Here is a 15,165-nt window from a genome sequence, read left to right on the forward strand (position 1 = left end):
CCAGTGTTGTACATCCCACCATTTACCTCCTCATCTCTCCTCTGTTCAACTTTGGTGTATATTGCACTGTGGACCTTGGGCCTTTCCAAGTTTCCTGTTTAAAACAAAATAGTGCACACTTACACATGAGGTACCGTCTCTTGGCACAAGGTATTGCAGTCAATGGTATTGCAAGGGTTTGGATTTCATGCTCTAGTACAGAAGGCTCCAGTTGATGAAAAGTTGGTTGAAATTTCACCTTTACTGGAATTTTCTGATGTCATGTTTTTCTCTCCTGGATATCAAGGGATATGGGGATAGTGCAGGAAAGTGGAGTTGAGATAGAAGATCTTATTGAATGGCGGAGCAGGCTCGATGGGCCGAATGGCGACTCCTGCTCCTAATTCTTATGTTCCACTACTTTCTCTAGTATATATTTGGTTGCTAACTGCCACTCAAGACAGTAACAAGTGATATAAAGGAAGTAGTGGGCCTGCTGTCTGAGATGATGTGGATCTCTGTTACCCTGCCTCTGCCAGCAGCTCACCTCTAGTTTGAGGCAACCAAAATGTAGCCTGAGGGCTGAGCAGCTGAAATACTCCCACCTGCCAGCATTGTGAGGCGATTCTGTTCTGTTAATTACAATCATCCCAGCAAAATAGTTGCCATTTGCAGCCCGCAATTAAAGTGGTTGCTGCAGGAACTATATCCCACTGTATAATTGGAGACCACACAGCAACTGGGAGAGGGTACTGGATTACTGCTTTGAGACATGCTCATATTGATGCATTTTAGTGTGTAAAGATCTGAGGAACCTTCTGGATGTTGTTTTGTTTTGTATGGAAGCACTTAACTGGAAACAGACTACCCAATGATCAATCAGATACTTGTCTCTAACTGTCAAGAAGACAATATTTACATCCCGACGAAGCTAATTTCACATTTGCCAGATCCATCTATTTGACAAAGTGGCCCTTAATGAAGTATTTACAGGGGCCAGCTGGGAAGAAAACTCAATGCTACCTCCACAAATCATAGAAACATACAATTTTACTTCACAAAAGATGGCCATTTTGGCAAACGACAAATGTGCAGCTCTCTGAAAGTTATTCGCTTAGTCTCACTGCCATGTTCTTCATTACCTTGAAAAAAATAGATATTTTCAAATATTTATCCACTTTCCTTTTAAAAGCTATTATGGATTCTATTTTCACTCCTGTTTCTGGCAGAACATTCCATAAGCCAGCTTGCCAGCAAAGTTGAAGTCTATGGAATAAAAAGGATAGTGGCAGCATGAATCTGAAATTGGCTCAGTGACAGGAAACAGTAGTGATGAACAGTTGATTTTCGGACTGGAGGAAGGTATACAGTGGTGTTTCCCAGGGGTTGGTTCTAGGACCATTGCTTTTCTTGATATATATTAATAACTTGGATGTGGGTGTACAGGGCACAATTTCAAAATTTGCAGATGACATAAACCTTGGAAGTATAGTGAACAGTGAGGAGGAGGGTGATAGACTTCAGGAAGACATAGACAGGCTGGTGAAATGGGCAGATATATGGCAGATGAATAATGTGGAAAAAGTATGAAGTGATACATTTTGGTAGAAGGAATGAGGAGAAAACATATAAACTAAATGGTACAATGTTAAAGGGAGTGCATGAACAGAGACACCTAGGAGTATGTATGCACAAATCATTGAAGGTGGCAGAACAGGTTGAGAAAGCAGTTAAAAAGGCTTATAGGATCCTGGGCTTCATAAATAGAGGTATGAGTACAAAAGTGTAGAAATTAGGATGAATTTGTGTAAAACACTGGTTCAGCCCCAACTGGACACCACACTTTATGGCCTTCACAGCCTTAAGGAAGGAGAGACAGAAAGGAAAAGGAAGCGGGGTGGCATTGCTGGTTAAAGAGGAAATTAATGCAATAATAAGAAAGGACATTAGCTTGGATGATGTGGAATTGGTATGGGTGGAGCTACGGAATACCAAAGGGCAGAAAACGCTAGTGGGAGTTGTGTACAGACCACCAAACAGTAGTAGTGAGGTTGGGGACAGCATCAAACAAGAAATTAGGGATGCATGCAATAAAAGTACAGCAGTTATCATGGGTGACTTTAATCTACATATTGATTGGGCTAACCAAACTGGTAGCAATGCGTTGGAGGAGGATTTCCTGGAGTGTATTAGGGATGGTTTTCTAGACCGATATGTCGAGGAACCACCGAGGGCACCAGCCATCCTAGACTAGATGATGTTTAATGAGAAAGGACTAATTAGCAATCTTGTTGTGCGAGGCCCCTTGGGGAAGAGTGACCATAACATGTAGAATTCTTTATTAAGATGGAGAGTGACACAGTTAATTCAGAAACAGAAACTAGGGTCCTGAACGGAAGGAAAGGTAACTTTGGTCTGAGGCGTGAATTGGCTAGAATAGACTGGCAAATGATACTAAGAGGGTTGACAGTGGATAGGCAATGGCAAACATTTAAAGATCACATGGATAAACTTCAACAATTGCACATCCCTGTCTGGAGTAAAAAATAAAACGGGGAAGGTGGCTCAACCGTGGCTAACCAGGGATTTTAAGGATAGTGTTAAATCCAAGGAAGAGGCATATATAAATTGGCCAGAAAAAGTAGCAAACCTGAGGACTGGGAGCAATTTAGAATTCAGCAGAGGAGGACAAAGGGTTTAATTAGGAGGGAGAAAATAGAGTACAAGAAGAAGCTTGCCGGGAACATAAAAACTGACTGCAAAAGCTTCTATAGATATGTGAAGAGAAAAAGATTAATGAAGACAAACGTAGGTAGGTCCCTTGCAGTCGGATTAAGGTGAATTTATAATGGGGAACAAAAATGGCAGACCAATTGAACAAATACTTTGGTTCTGTCTTCATGAAGGAAGACACAAATAACCTTCCGGAAGTACTAGGGGACCGAGGGTCTAGAAGAAGGAGGAACTGAAGGATATCCTTTATGAGGCAGGAAATTGTGTTACGGAAATTGATGGGATTGAAGGCTGATACATCCCCGGGGCCTGATTGTCTGCATCCCAGAGTACTTAAGGAAGTGGCCCTAGAAATAGTGGATGCATTGGTGATCATTTTCCAACAGTCTATCGACACTGGATCAGTTCCTATGGACTGGAAGGTAGCTAATGCAACACCACTTTTTAAAAAGGGAGGGAGAGGAAAAAGTAGGTAATTATAGACCGGTTAGCCTGACATCAGTACTGGGGAAAATGTTGGAATCAGTTATTAAGGATGAAATAGCAGCGCATTTGGAAAGCAATGACAGGATCGGTCCAAGTCAGCATGGATTTATGAAGGGGAAATCATGCCTGCCAAATCTTCTGGAATTTTTTGAGGATGTAACGAGTAGAGTGGACAAGGGAGAACCAGTGGATGTGGTGTATTTGGACTTTCAAAAGGCTTTTGACATGGTCCCACACAAGAGATTGGTGTGCAAAATCAAAGCACATGGTATTGGGTGTGATATACTGACGTGGATAGAGAACTGATTGGCAGACAAGAAGCAGAGAGTCGGGATAAACTGGTCCTTTTCAGAATGGCAGGCAGTGACTCGAGGGGTGCCTCAGGGCTCAGTGCTGGGATCCCAGCTCTTTACAATATACATCAATGATTTAGATGAAGGAATTGAGTGTAATATCTCCAAGTTTGCAGATGACACTAAACTGGGTGGCGGTATGAGCTGTGAGGGGGACGCTAAGAGGCTGCAGGGTGACTTGGACAGGTTAGGTGAGTGGGCAAATGAATGGCAGATGCAGTATAATGTGGATAAATGTGAGGTTATCCACTTTGGGGGCAAAAACGTGAAGACAGAATATTATCTGAATGGTGGCAGATTAGGAAAAGGGGAGGTGCAACGAGACCTGGGTGTCTTGGTTCATCAGTCACTGAAAGTTGGCATATAGGTACAGCAGGCGGTGAAGAAGGCAAATTGTTGTTGGTCTTCATAGCGAGAGGATTTGAGTATAGAAGCAGGGAGATCTTACTGCAGTTGTACAGGGCCTTAGTGAGGCCTCACCTGGAATATTGTGTTCAGTTTTGGTCTCCTAATCTGCGGAAGGACGTTCTTGCTATTGAGGGAGTGCAGTGAAGATTTACCAGACTGATTGCTGGGATGGCTGGACTGACATATGAGGAGAGACTGGATCAACTGGGCCTTTATACATTGGAGTTTAGAAGGATGAGAGGGGATCTCATAGAAACATATATGATTCTAATGCGATGGGACAGATTAGATGCTGGTAGAATGTTCCCGATGTTGGGGCAGTCCAGAACCAGGAGACATAGTCTTAGGATAAGGGGTAGGCCATTTAGGACTGAGATGAGGAGAAACTTCTTCACTCCAAGAGTTGTTAACCTGTGGAATTCCCTGCCGCAGAGTGTTGTTGATGCCAGTTCATTGGATATATTCAGGAGGGTGTTAGATATGGCCCTTACGGCTAAGGGGATCAAGGGGTATGGAGAGAAAGCAGGAAAGGGCCTCTGAGGGAATGATCAGACATGATCTTATTGAATGGTGGTGCAAGCTCAAAGGGCCGAATGACTTACTCCTGCACCTATTTTCTATGTTTCCTAGAGAAGATGCAGAAAACATTTAAAAGAATGATTCCAGGAATGAGAGACTTTAGTTATGTTGATAGACTGGAGAAGCTGGGGTTCTCCTGGGAGCAGAGAAGATTGGGAGGAGATTTGATAGGCATTCAAAATTATGAGTGGTCTGAACAGAGTAGATAGAGAAAAACTGTTCCCATTGGCAGAAGGATCGAGAACCAGAGGACACAGATATAAGGTGATTGGCAAAGGAACCAAAGGCGATGACAGAAAAAACTTTTTTTATGCAGCGAGTCGTTGGGTTCCAGAATGCATAGTCTGAAGAGGTGGTGGAAGCAGACTCAATCTTATGTTTCAAAAGGGAATTGAATCAATATCTGAAGGAAAAAAAATTACAGGGCTATGGGGAAAGGGCGGGGGAGTGGGACAAGCTGAGTGTCGGCCCGGTCTTGCCAGGATGAATGGCCGCCTTCCGGGCCGTCCCCATTCTATGATTCTATGATGTATTCTATTTTATCTTTAACCCTCTTTGTTCCAGTGAAAAGAACCCTAGTTCATCTAGTCTCTCCCCATTGCTAAAGCCTCTCATCACCGGTGAACCTGTACTCTCTCTGCCGTGATGTCTTTTGTAACCTGGCACTCTTGTGCAATATTTCTGAAAGCTGTTCTTCAGATAAATCTTCACTCATAAGAGCCCATTTGAGGTTGTTTTGAGGCCAGGACTAATTAATAAACAGTCAAGTGTAAAATGTCTGAACTTCGATTGTGTGGTAGCACCTCCTTGCCTCTCCAGGAAAGATTGGTGTTGTAAGGGATGCACGGATGTACCCAGAATAGAGATCAACTGGGGTGGGCACAAATGTCTTGAGGATTTTTTTTTTTTAATTCGTAGCCAATCGTTTCCAATTCTTTGTCAAATCACAAACGCCAGAGGTCACCTTGCACATGCCAAGGATCACTCTGCGCCAATGCTCTTAGCCAAAAGGCCTAGAGCCACTGCACCGTTCCTGGAAGTACTGCAATACCAGGTTCGTGCCATGGAGGTGGATGGGTCAGGTCCCCCACACACCTCCGTGGAGGTGGATGGGTCAAACCTCCCCACCCACCTCCTGTTTCCAAAAATGCAAGCATATACCTTCCTGACCAGGGAGAAACCACCCGGAGGTCATGGTGGCTGGTCAGAAACGGTACTACACTTGATCTTAGCCAAAAGGCCGAGAAGCGAATTTTTTTTATTTTTTTTTTAAATTCATGTCCAATCGTTATCCAATCGTTACAATTCTTTGTCAAACGCCAGAGGTCACCCTGCACCAGTCAAGGATCACTCTGCGCCAATGCTTTTAGCCAAAAGGCCTAGAGCCACTGCACCGTTCCTGGAAGTACTGCAATACCAGGTTCGTGCCATGGAGGTGGATGGGTCAGGTCCCCCACACACCTCCGTGGAGGTGGATGGGTCACCAATCCCACCCACCTCCTGTTTACAAAAATGTAAGCATATACCTTCCTGACCAGGGAGGAACCACCCGGACGTCATGGTGGCTGGTCAGGTTAGTTATGCAGATCTTAGCCAAAAGGCCGAGAAGCAAATTTTTTTTTTTTTTTTTTAAAATTCATGTCCAATCGTTATCCAATCGTTACAATTCTTTGTCAAACGCCAGAGGTCACCCTGCACCAGTCAAGGATCACTCTGCGCCAATGCTCTTAGCCAAAAGGCCTAGAGCCACTGCACCGTTCCTGGAAGTACTGCAATACCAGGTTCGTGCCATGGAGGTGGATGGGTCAGGTCCCCCACACACCTCCGTGGAGGTGGATGGGTCACCAATCCCACCCACCTCCTGTTTACAAAAATGTAAGCATATACCTTCCTGACCAGGGAGAAACCACCCGGACGTCATGGTGGCTGGTCAGGTTAGTTATGCAGATCTTAGCCAAAAGGCCGAGAAGCGAATTGGGCTTGGCTATGATGCCCTCCCCACCAACTTGAGTACATAAATCTAGGCTGACACTCCAATGCACTGCTGAGGGAATGCTGCACTGTCGGAGGTAACATCTTTCGAATGAGACGTTAAATCAAGGCCCTGTCTGCTTTCTCAGGTGGACGTAAATGATCCCATTGCACTATGTCAAAGTTGAACAGGGGAGTTATCCCCAGTGGCCTGGCCAATATTTATCCTTCAATCAACATAACATAAACAGATTATCTGGTCATTAGCATATTGCTGTTTGTGGAAGTTTGCTGTGCTCCAGTTGGCTGCCGTATTTCCCACATTACAACAGTGACTACATTCCAGAAGTACTTCATTGGTTGTAAAGCGCTTTGAGACGTCCGCTGGTCATGAAAGGCGCTATATAAATGTAAGTATTGTCTTTCTCTGGGCCAACAGCATTGTAATGTGAACTGGGAGCATGATGCCTGTAACTTTAAGTGCTGGAACACTGTATAAATAAAGCAGTTTTTAGTTCACTTCCGACCTAGTATACCAATAAACTCTGGCACCGATTTGACTTTTATTTAGTTGCAGTAAGTTATTCTACGTTATCTTCATTTTCTCTCTTCCTAACCAACAACACCAAAATAAATGTTATCTGGTCATTAGGGTACTATGCTGCATGCAAATTGGTCGCTGGACTTGCTTATGTAACAACAATGACAGCATTTCAAAAATAATTCATGGGTCATGAAGCACTTTGGGATATTCTGGGGACGTGATTGCAGGCTAAATAATTTTGTATTTGTTTCCAAAAGGCAGTAACTTGTGGTGGGGTATGGTCCATGGCCACCGTTTCCTCCTTTGGCCAAGTGACCATTATTTATGTGTGAGCCTGGCTGGTATCGGCAAGTAAATCACTCACAGGGGCATCACCTGATGCCTACATATGCACACATCGAGCAGAAATCCTCGGATAGCAACTAAGAACAGGAACCCGGGCTGATTTTAGTTGTTAATACTTGTATAATTATATATGTTAATGTTTACATTAGATGGGCCACTTTAGAGGCAAAGTGAGTTCCCCTGTGGTTTATTTCCCTGCCAGGCCTGTCTCGCCTTGGCAGAGGTTGGCCATTGTTGCAGATCTGCAATGCGGCGGGACTGGCTGATGGGGGCGCTGCAATCTCTGCTAATCGCCGATTGGTTGGTTCGCGGGCACGTCACCCAAGGGGCGGGGCTTGATGATGCGAAGCCGAGAGCCTGTGATTGGCGGGCGGGGAGCGATGGCTGCGCACACCGGCCTGCTGCTAGGACGTGGCTCTGTCAGGGCCGCACTGCTGCGGGGTGGCGGGCTGGGCAGGGCGGCCGCGAACGGGTACGCCAAGAAAGCAGGTGAGCGGAGCCCCCGTAACCCCCCCGAAACAAGTACCCCTCACAGGCCGCTCGGTCCCGGCTCTGACCTCCAGGGAAGACCGGCTGCACCACTGAGGCAGCAGATCGGCAACCAGTCCGAGACAGTGACCCAGTCCGGGCCATCAATGCAGCGGGGTAGACAAGCCACCCCAAGTCTGGGCAGGGAGCATGAATGCACCGGGCAAGAGCACTACAAACTGAACCGAACTGATACGGTGTGACAAGGTCCCACACAAGAGATTGGTGTGCAAAATCAAAGCACATGGTATTGGGGGTAATGTACTGACGGGGATAGAGAACTGGTTGGCAGATAGGAAGCAGAAAGTCGGGATAAACGGGTCCTTTTCAGAATGGCAGGCAGTGACTAATGGGGTACCGCAAGGTTCAGTGCTGGGACCCCAGCTATTTACAATATACATTAATGATTTTAGATGAAGGAATTGAATGTAATATCTCCAAGTTTGCAGATGACACTAAACTGGGTGGCGGTGTGAGCTATGAGGGGGACGCTAAGAGGCTGCAGGGTGACTTGGACAGGTTAGGTGAGTGGGCAAATGCATGGCAGATGCGGTATAATGTGGATAAATGGGAGGTTATCCACTTTGGTGGCAAAAATAGCAAGGCAGAATATTATATGAATGGTGACAGATTAGGAAAAGGGGAGGTGCAATGAGACCTGGGTGTCATGGTACATCAGTCATTGAAAGTTGGCATGCAGGTACAGCAGGTGGTGAAGAAAGCAAATGGCATGTTGGTCTTCATAGCGAGAGGATTTGAGTAAAGGAGCAGGGAGGTCTTACTGCAATTGTATAGGGCCTTGGTGAGGCCTCACCTGGAACATTGTATTCAATTTTGGTCTCCTAATCTGAGGAAGGACATTCTTGCTATTGAGGGAGTGCAGCGAAGGTTCACCAGACTGATTCCCGGGATGACAGAACTGACATATGAAGAAAGATTGGATCGACTAGGCTTATATTCATTGGAGTTTAGAAGAATGAGAGGGGATCTCATAGAAACATATAAAATTCTGACGGGAGTGAACAGGTTAGATGGTTAGATGCAGGAAGAATGTTCCCGATGTTTAGGAAGTCCAGAACCAGGGGTCACAGTCTAAGGATAAGGGATAAGCCATTTAGGACCGAGATGAGGAGAAACTTCTTCACTCAGAGAATTGTGAACCTGTGGAATTTTCTACCGCAGAAAGTTGTTGAGGCCAATTTGTTAGATATATTCAAAAGGGAGTTAGATCTGGCCCTTACGGCTAAAGAGATCAAGAGGTATGGAGAGAAAGCAGGAATATGGGGTACTGAAGTTGCATGATCAGCCATAATCATATTGAATGATGGTGCAGGCTCGAAGAGCTGAATGGCCTACTCCTGCACCTATTTTCTATGTTTCCTTCACGCCTGATATTTCCTTTGTATAATTTCAGCTGTCAAGGGGAAAGGTAAGATGGGAGTTAAAGAGTCTCTGCAAGGACCAGAGGTTTGTAAAGATCCTGTCATCCTGACCACTCACGCTGTGGGAGTCAATATCTACAAGCAAGGCAAAGACCCAGAGCTGCAGCCAGACACCGAATACCCTGAATGGTCAGTTTTACTCTGTACCTTGATATTTTTAGTGTCCTGTATTCTTCCTTCAGACTGCCCCTTGATTGGTTGTGGCCGCTGGCTCCCCTATCCCTATCCAGTCGGATATACACGTGACTTCAGTCCCACACTATGTGGGCGCTGGCTCCCCACTGGTCGAGGGCGCTGGCTCCCCACTGGGCGAGGGCGCTGGCTCCCCACTGGGCGAGGGCGCTGGATCCTGGCTGTGGTAACAGTTCCATGGGAGGTGGTGGCTATCCTCTGGTACAAGAGTCATCCATCGAGGCTATCCAATGTTGTTAGCCATACCAGCTCTTTATCTTTTTAATACAATCCCCGTTCTTTCTCCATATGCCTTAATACCCTTACTTCCCAAGTATGTGTCTCTCTCCCCTTTAAGCTTTCAGTTGATTTCCCTTCTGATGCAGTGATTTCCACATTGTCATGGTTCTTTATTTGAAGAAGCATTTCCTGATTTTTTAACATTCTGTCCTCATAAGGGTATCTACAACAAGGGAAGGACAAATCCTCCTTGCCCACTATGTCAGTTCACTTCATGTTAAACGCTGCTCACTGTGTCCACGTAGTATGCGTGTGGATATAATGTCAGAATATTGGAGCAGGGAATGTGATTCTGATAACCACAGTATGAGGGTTTCAGCAGATATGGTAGCCGAGTGCTTATGGTATTGGACTAGCAACCCAGCCTTCCTGGGTTCAAATCCCACCAGGGCAAGTGTGAAATTAAATTCAATAAATTGGGTTAACCTTGAAAGCTGCTGACTGCTGGTTCAATAATGTCCTTCAAGGAAGGGAATGTGCCCTCTACCCCTATCCAGTCGGATATACACGTGACTTCAGTCCCACACTACGTGATTGACTCTTCATGCCAAGTCACTCAGTTCACTGCAGAGCACGATCTGCACCACCATTATCTTGGTCAACAAATGTAGATCTACCAGCATTGCCCACGTCCCAAAAACAACATTTAAAAAAATCATATGCACAGGATACAGGAGCCCTGACAATAATCAGGAGCAGACACCCAAGCTGGATTTATTTTTTATCCTCCGCCACTGAGATGTCTTGTGCTGCCTGGCTGAAATCAGGTAATTCAGCACAGATTTGCCTGGTTTCTGTTGCTCAGCCACTCAATGTGCAGTGAGTTTTCCTGCTGAACCACCAGGGGGAGACCCTGAGCCGGAGTTTGTTTGTTGTGTAACTGGATACTTTGGGCAGACGATAAATTGATTTTTTTTAATAGATGATTTCTTTCAGGTTGTTCACCCTGAACCTGGGACCCCCAAAGAGTCTGGAGGAGCTGGACCCAGAATCTTGGGAATACTGGAAAAGGATAAGAAAACAGCACATGTGGCAACACAACAAACTCCACAAAGGAAAGAAATTCTAGGAAAAACTTATGGACAATGAGCCCCAAATATCCATTTCCCCAAAATGAGTTAGGCCGTTTGAAGAAAGAATTCAAACAGCAGCCGTCCTGTGCTATTTACACTTCAAACCAACAGGCAGTGCTGTGAAGGGATTGAGTCTGGGTCCCTCAGCTATATGTGATGTGACTCAGACTGTGATACGCAGGGAAAGTGTGTTTAACACTTTCATCTCCCGGTGAATGATGCAAAATAAAAATAGCAATTTTTTTTTCTAAAATATTTTCCCCTCTTATTTTCTTCCCTCCACTCCGAGTGGCCCTGACCCCCCCCCCCCCCCCCACAGGGGTACGAATTCTATAGGCCCTGATTATTGTTGGGGTATGGATTCTACAGGCCCTGACCATTGCTAGGATATGGTTCTATGGGCCCTGACTATTGCTGGGATACGGGTTCTATGGGCCCTGATTATTGCTGGGATACGGGTTCTATGGGCCCTGACTATTGCCGGGATAAAGGTTCTACAGGCCCTGATTATTGCTGGGATACAGGTTCTGTGGGCCCTGAACGTTGCTGGGATACAGGTTCTATGGACCCTGATTATTGCTGGGATACGGGTTCTACGGTCTCTGACTATTGCTCGGGTATAGGTTCTATGGACCCTGATTATTGCTGGGATACGGGTTCTATAGGCCCTGACTATTGCCGGGATAAAGGTTCTACAGGCCCTGACCATTGCTGGGATACGGGTTCTATAGGCCCTGACCATTGCTGGGATACGGGTTCTATGGGCCCTGACCATTGCTGGGATACGGGTTCTATGGGCCCTGGGCATTGCTGGGATGCGGGTTCTGCCAGCTGTATAAAGATAGTTTTGACTACGGAATGAGCAGTCCCTTTGATTAGAAAATTGCAAACGTTACTCTATTATTTAAGAAGAGTTGGCGAGACAAACTAGGAAATTCTAGGCCTATTAGTCTAATGTCAGTTGTTGACGAAGTTACTAGAATCTGTCATTAGGGATAGAGTGACTGAGCATTTGGACATATAAGAGCTGATCCGAGAGAGCCAGCATGGATTTGTAAAGGGTAAATCATGTCTAAAGTACGTAATTGAATTTTTTGAGGAGGTCACTAACGTGATGGATAAGGGAGTCTATGGATGTTATTTATATGGACTTCCAGAAGGCATTCCATAAAGTTCCACATAAGAGACTATTGACAGAAATAAGAATGCATGGAATTGGAGGCAACATAATGACATGGATAGGGAATTGGTGAGGCGATAGGAGACAAAAGAATAGGGATAATGGGTATGTAGTCACATTGGCAGGCTGTGATTGGTGGTGCCCCCCAGGGACCTGTACTGGGGCCTCAGCTTTTCACTATATTTATGACTTGGATGAAGGAATAGAGTGCCGGATACCCACATTTGCTGACAATAGTAAATAGTGTAGATGGGAGTAGAAAGTTGCAAAGGGACATTGAGGGATTAAGTGAGTGGACAAGACTGTGGCAGATGGAGTTCAGTGCGGGGAAGTGAGAACTCCATCTGTCTTTGACCTAAGAAAGATTAGGTAGAGTAGTTTCTAAATGGTGAGAAGTTGGGAATGCTGAAAGCTAATAGACAGCTACAAAAAGATAATGAAAAAGGCTAATGGAGTGTTGGCCTTTATTTCAAGAAGGCTGGAATACAAAGGGATGGGAGTGATGTTAAAGTTATATAAAGCTCTGGTTAGACCTCATTTAGAGAATAGTTTTCAGTCTGGGCACTGTACTTCAGGAAGAATAGATTGTCCTTGGATTGAGTGTAACAGATTCACCAGAATGTACAGTAGACACCAAGTTGCTGGAGATATATCACCAACGATGTCTCCACAAGATCCTACAAATCCCCTGGGAGGACAGGCACACCAACATCAGCGCCCTCATTCAGGCTAACATCTCCAGCATTGAAGCACTGACCACATTCGATCAGCTCCACTGGGCAGACCATATAGTTCGCATGCCAGACACGAGACTCCCAAAGCAAGTGCTCTACTTGGAGCTCCTTCACGGCAAATGAGCCAAAGGTAGGCAGCGGAAACGCTACAAGGACACCCTCAAAGTGTACCTGATAAAGTGCAACATCCCCACTACCTGGGAGTCCTTGGCCCAAAACCGCCCGAAGTGGAGGAAGTGCATCTGAGAGGGCACTGAGCACCTCGAGTCTCAATGCCGAGAGCATGCAGAAATCAAGCACAGGCAGCGGAAAGAGCGTGCGGCAAATCAGTCCCACCCACCCTTTCCCTCAACGACTATCTGTCCCACCTGTGACAGAGTCTGTGGCTCTCAGATTGGACTGTTCAGCCACCAAAGAACTCATTTCAGGAGTGGAAGCAAGTCTTCCTCGATTCCGAGGGACTGCCGATGATGATGATGATGACTGGGGTGAAAAGGGTTAAATTATCAGAACAGGTTGCTTAGACTAGGTTTGTGTTCCCTTGAATGTAGATTAAGAAAAGAAAGACTTACATTTATATAGCACCTTTCACGACTACCGGAAGTCTCAAAAGAGCTTTACTTTTGGAGTGTAGTCACTGTTGTAATGTGGGAAACGCAGCAGGCAATTTGCGCACAGCAAACTCCCACAAACAGCAATGTGATAATGACCAGATAAATTGTTTTTGTTCTGTTGATTGAGGGATAAATATTGACCAGGACACCGGGGATAACTCCCCTGCTCTTTTTCAAAATAGTGCCATGGGCTCTTTTATGTCCACCTGAGAGAGCAGACGGGGCCTCGGTTTAACGTCTCATCTGAAAGATGGCACCTCCTAAAGTGCAGCACTCCCTCAGTACGGCACTGGAGCATCAGCATAGATTTTATGTGCTCAAGTCCTTGGCGGGGTGATCTAATTGAAGTGTTTAAGATGATTAAAGGAGTTGATAGGGTTGATAAAGAGAAACAATTTCCTCAGGTTTCGCGAGTCCAGAACCTTAAAATTAGAGCTAGGCCATTCAGAGGTGGTCAGTAAGCACTTCTTCACACAAAGGCTAGTGGGAATCTGGAACACTCGCCCTCAAAAAAACTGTTGAGGCTCGGTCAATTAAAAATTTCAAAACTGAGATTGATAGATTTGTTGTTGGGTAAATGTATTAAGGGTAACGGAACCAAGACGGGTAAATTGATTTAGGATACAGATCAGCCATAATCTCATTGAATGGTGGAACAGGCTCGAGGGCCTGAATGGCCTACTCCTGTTCCTATGTTGCAGACTGTGCAGAGTTGTTCAGTTAATTTTGAATTATGGAATATTTCACCACTAAGACGGTGTCCATGGGCTGCACATTTCCTGCCAGTGGTGAGAGAGGACGCACTAATCCATCTATACTGCACCTGGACCCAGAACCCAGCAGAGGATCAGCCTCGCTTAATGGAACAGTTAAATTAGATCAGTTTGGATGCAGAAAAGAAAGACTTGAATTTATATAGCGTGTTTCACGACCACCAGACATCTCAAAGCTCTTTACAGCCAATGAAGTACTTTTGGAGTGTAGTCACTGTTGTAATGTAAGAAGGCCCATTTCATTTAACCTTTTCAGAAGACCAACAATGCTATTTTCCCATTACAGCACAGACAATAACTTGCATTTGTACAGGGTCCTTAATTGTAGAAAACAAACCACGGTCAGGGGGAAGAGAAACATCAATACAAGGAATAAATCAATGGGTGTTGTGGTGAGTGTGTGTCACCTTTCGAGACTATGGCCTGGAGGTATTTTGGGCTAATTTATATACTGATGTTACTTTGAAGTTAATTTGGGTCATAATGGATCAACTCCTGGGAACACAAGTCATCTGGGATGTTGATTAGGCCCATTAGTTGGGTTTATTCTGACTAATTCATAGAGATTGATTGTTATGATTACTCAATAATTCTATTATCATTGTACAGGTATGCAACTACCAGGATGGCAGCTACATAGAATAAACAGCACAGATATTCGTCCCGACTAGTCTGTGTTGGTGTTCGTATTCCCGGAGTGATTTTTTGCACAACATTGTTGTGTCCTTCTGCGCATGCACGCCATGGCCCCCGCCCCTTTTTGCACATGTGCGCCCGATCCGGTCGTGTGTGCGCAGTACGATATATGAGGAAGCCGGAAGTGGAGTCGAGCCACACTGCTGAGCCTGGAGCAGCCTCCTGAGCCTGCTATTGGGGCTTATGCGAAGAATATTGCTGTTATTGCACAAACATTTTCGCAGCCTTCTGTGAGAGAGAGAAAATCGGAGGTGAG

The 15,165-nt window shown here is 45.3% G+C and overlaps 1 protein-coding gene and 3 pseudogenes across 1 annotated transcript; 1 reads left to right on the top strand and 3 right to left on the bottom strand.

Moving 5' to 3' along the window:
- Positions 1 to 5,555: 5,555 nt before the first annotated feature.
- LOC139229417 (U2 spliceosomal RNA) lies at positions 5,556 to 5,790 on the bottom strand (annotated as a pseudogene).
- A 131-nt stretch (positions 5,791 to 5,921) lies between these two features.
- LOC139229506 (U2 spliceosomal RNA) lies at positions 5,922 to 6,151 on the bottom strand (annotated as a pseudogene).
- Positions 6,152 to 6,282: 131 nt separating this feature from the next.
- Positions 6,283 to 6,512, bottom strand: LOC139229502 (U2 spliceosomal RNA; annotated as a pseudogene).
- Positions 6,513 to 7,738: 1,226 nt separating this feature from the next.
- Positions 7,739 to 11,165, top strand: mrpl54 (mitochondrial ribosomal protein L54). Its single transcript, XM_070860867.1, has 3 exons — positions 7,739 to 7,887; positions 9,341 to 9,497; positions 10,776 to 11,165. Exons 1-3 carry the CDS (start codon positions 7,740 to 7,742, stop codon positions 10,906 to 10,908), a joined length of 438 nt encoding a protein of 145 aa, XP_070716968.1. The 5' UTR covers position 7,739; the 3' UTR covers positions 10,909 to 11,165.
- The last annotated feature ends 4,000 nt before the right edge of the window (positions 11,166 to 15,165 follow it).

Source organism: Pristiophorus japonicus, chromosome 18 (assembly GCF_044704955.1).
Source record: "Pristiophorus japonicus isolate sPriJap1 chromosome 18, sPriJap1.hap1, whole genome shotgun sequence".
Lineage (NCBI taxonomy): Eukaryota > Metazoa > Chordata > Chondrichthyes > Pristiophoridae > Pristiophorus > Pristiophorus japonicus.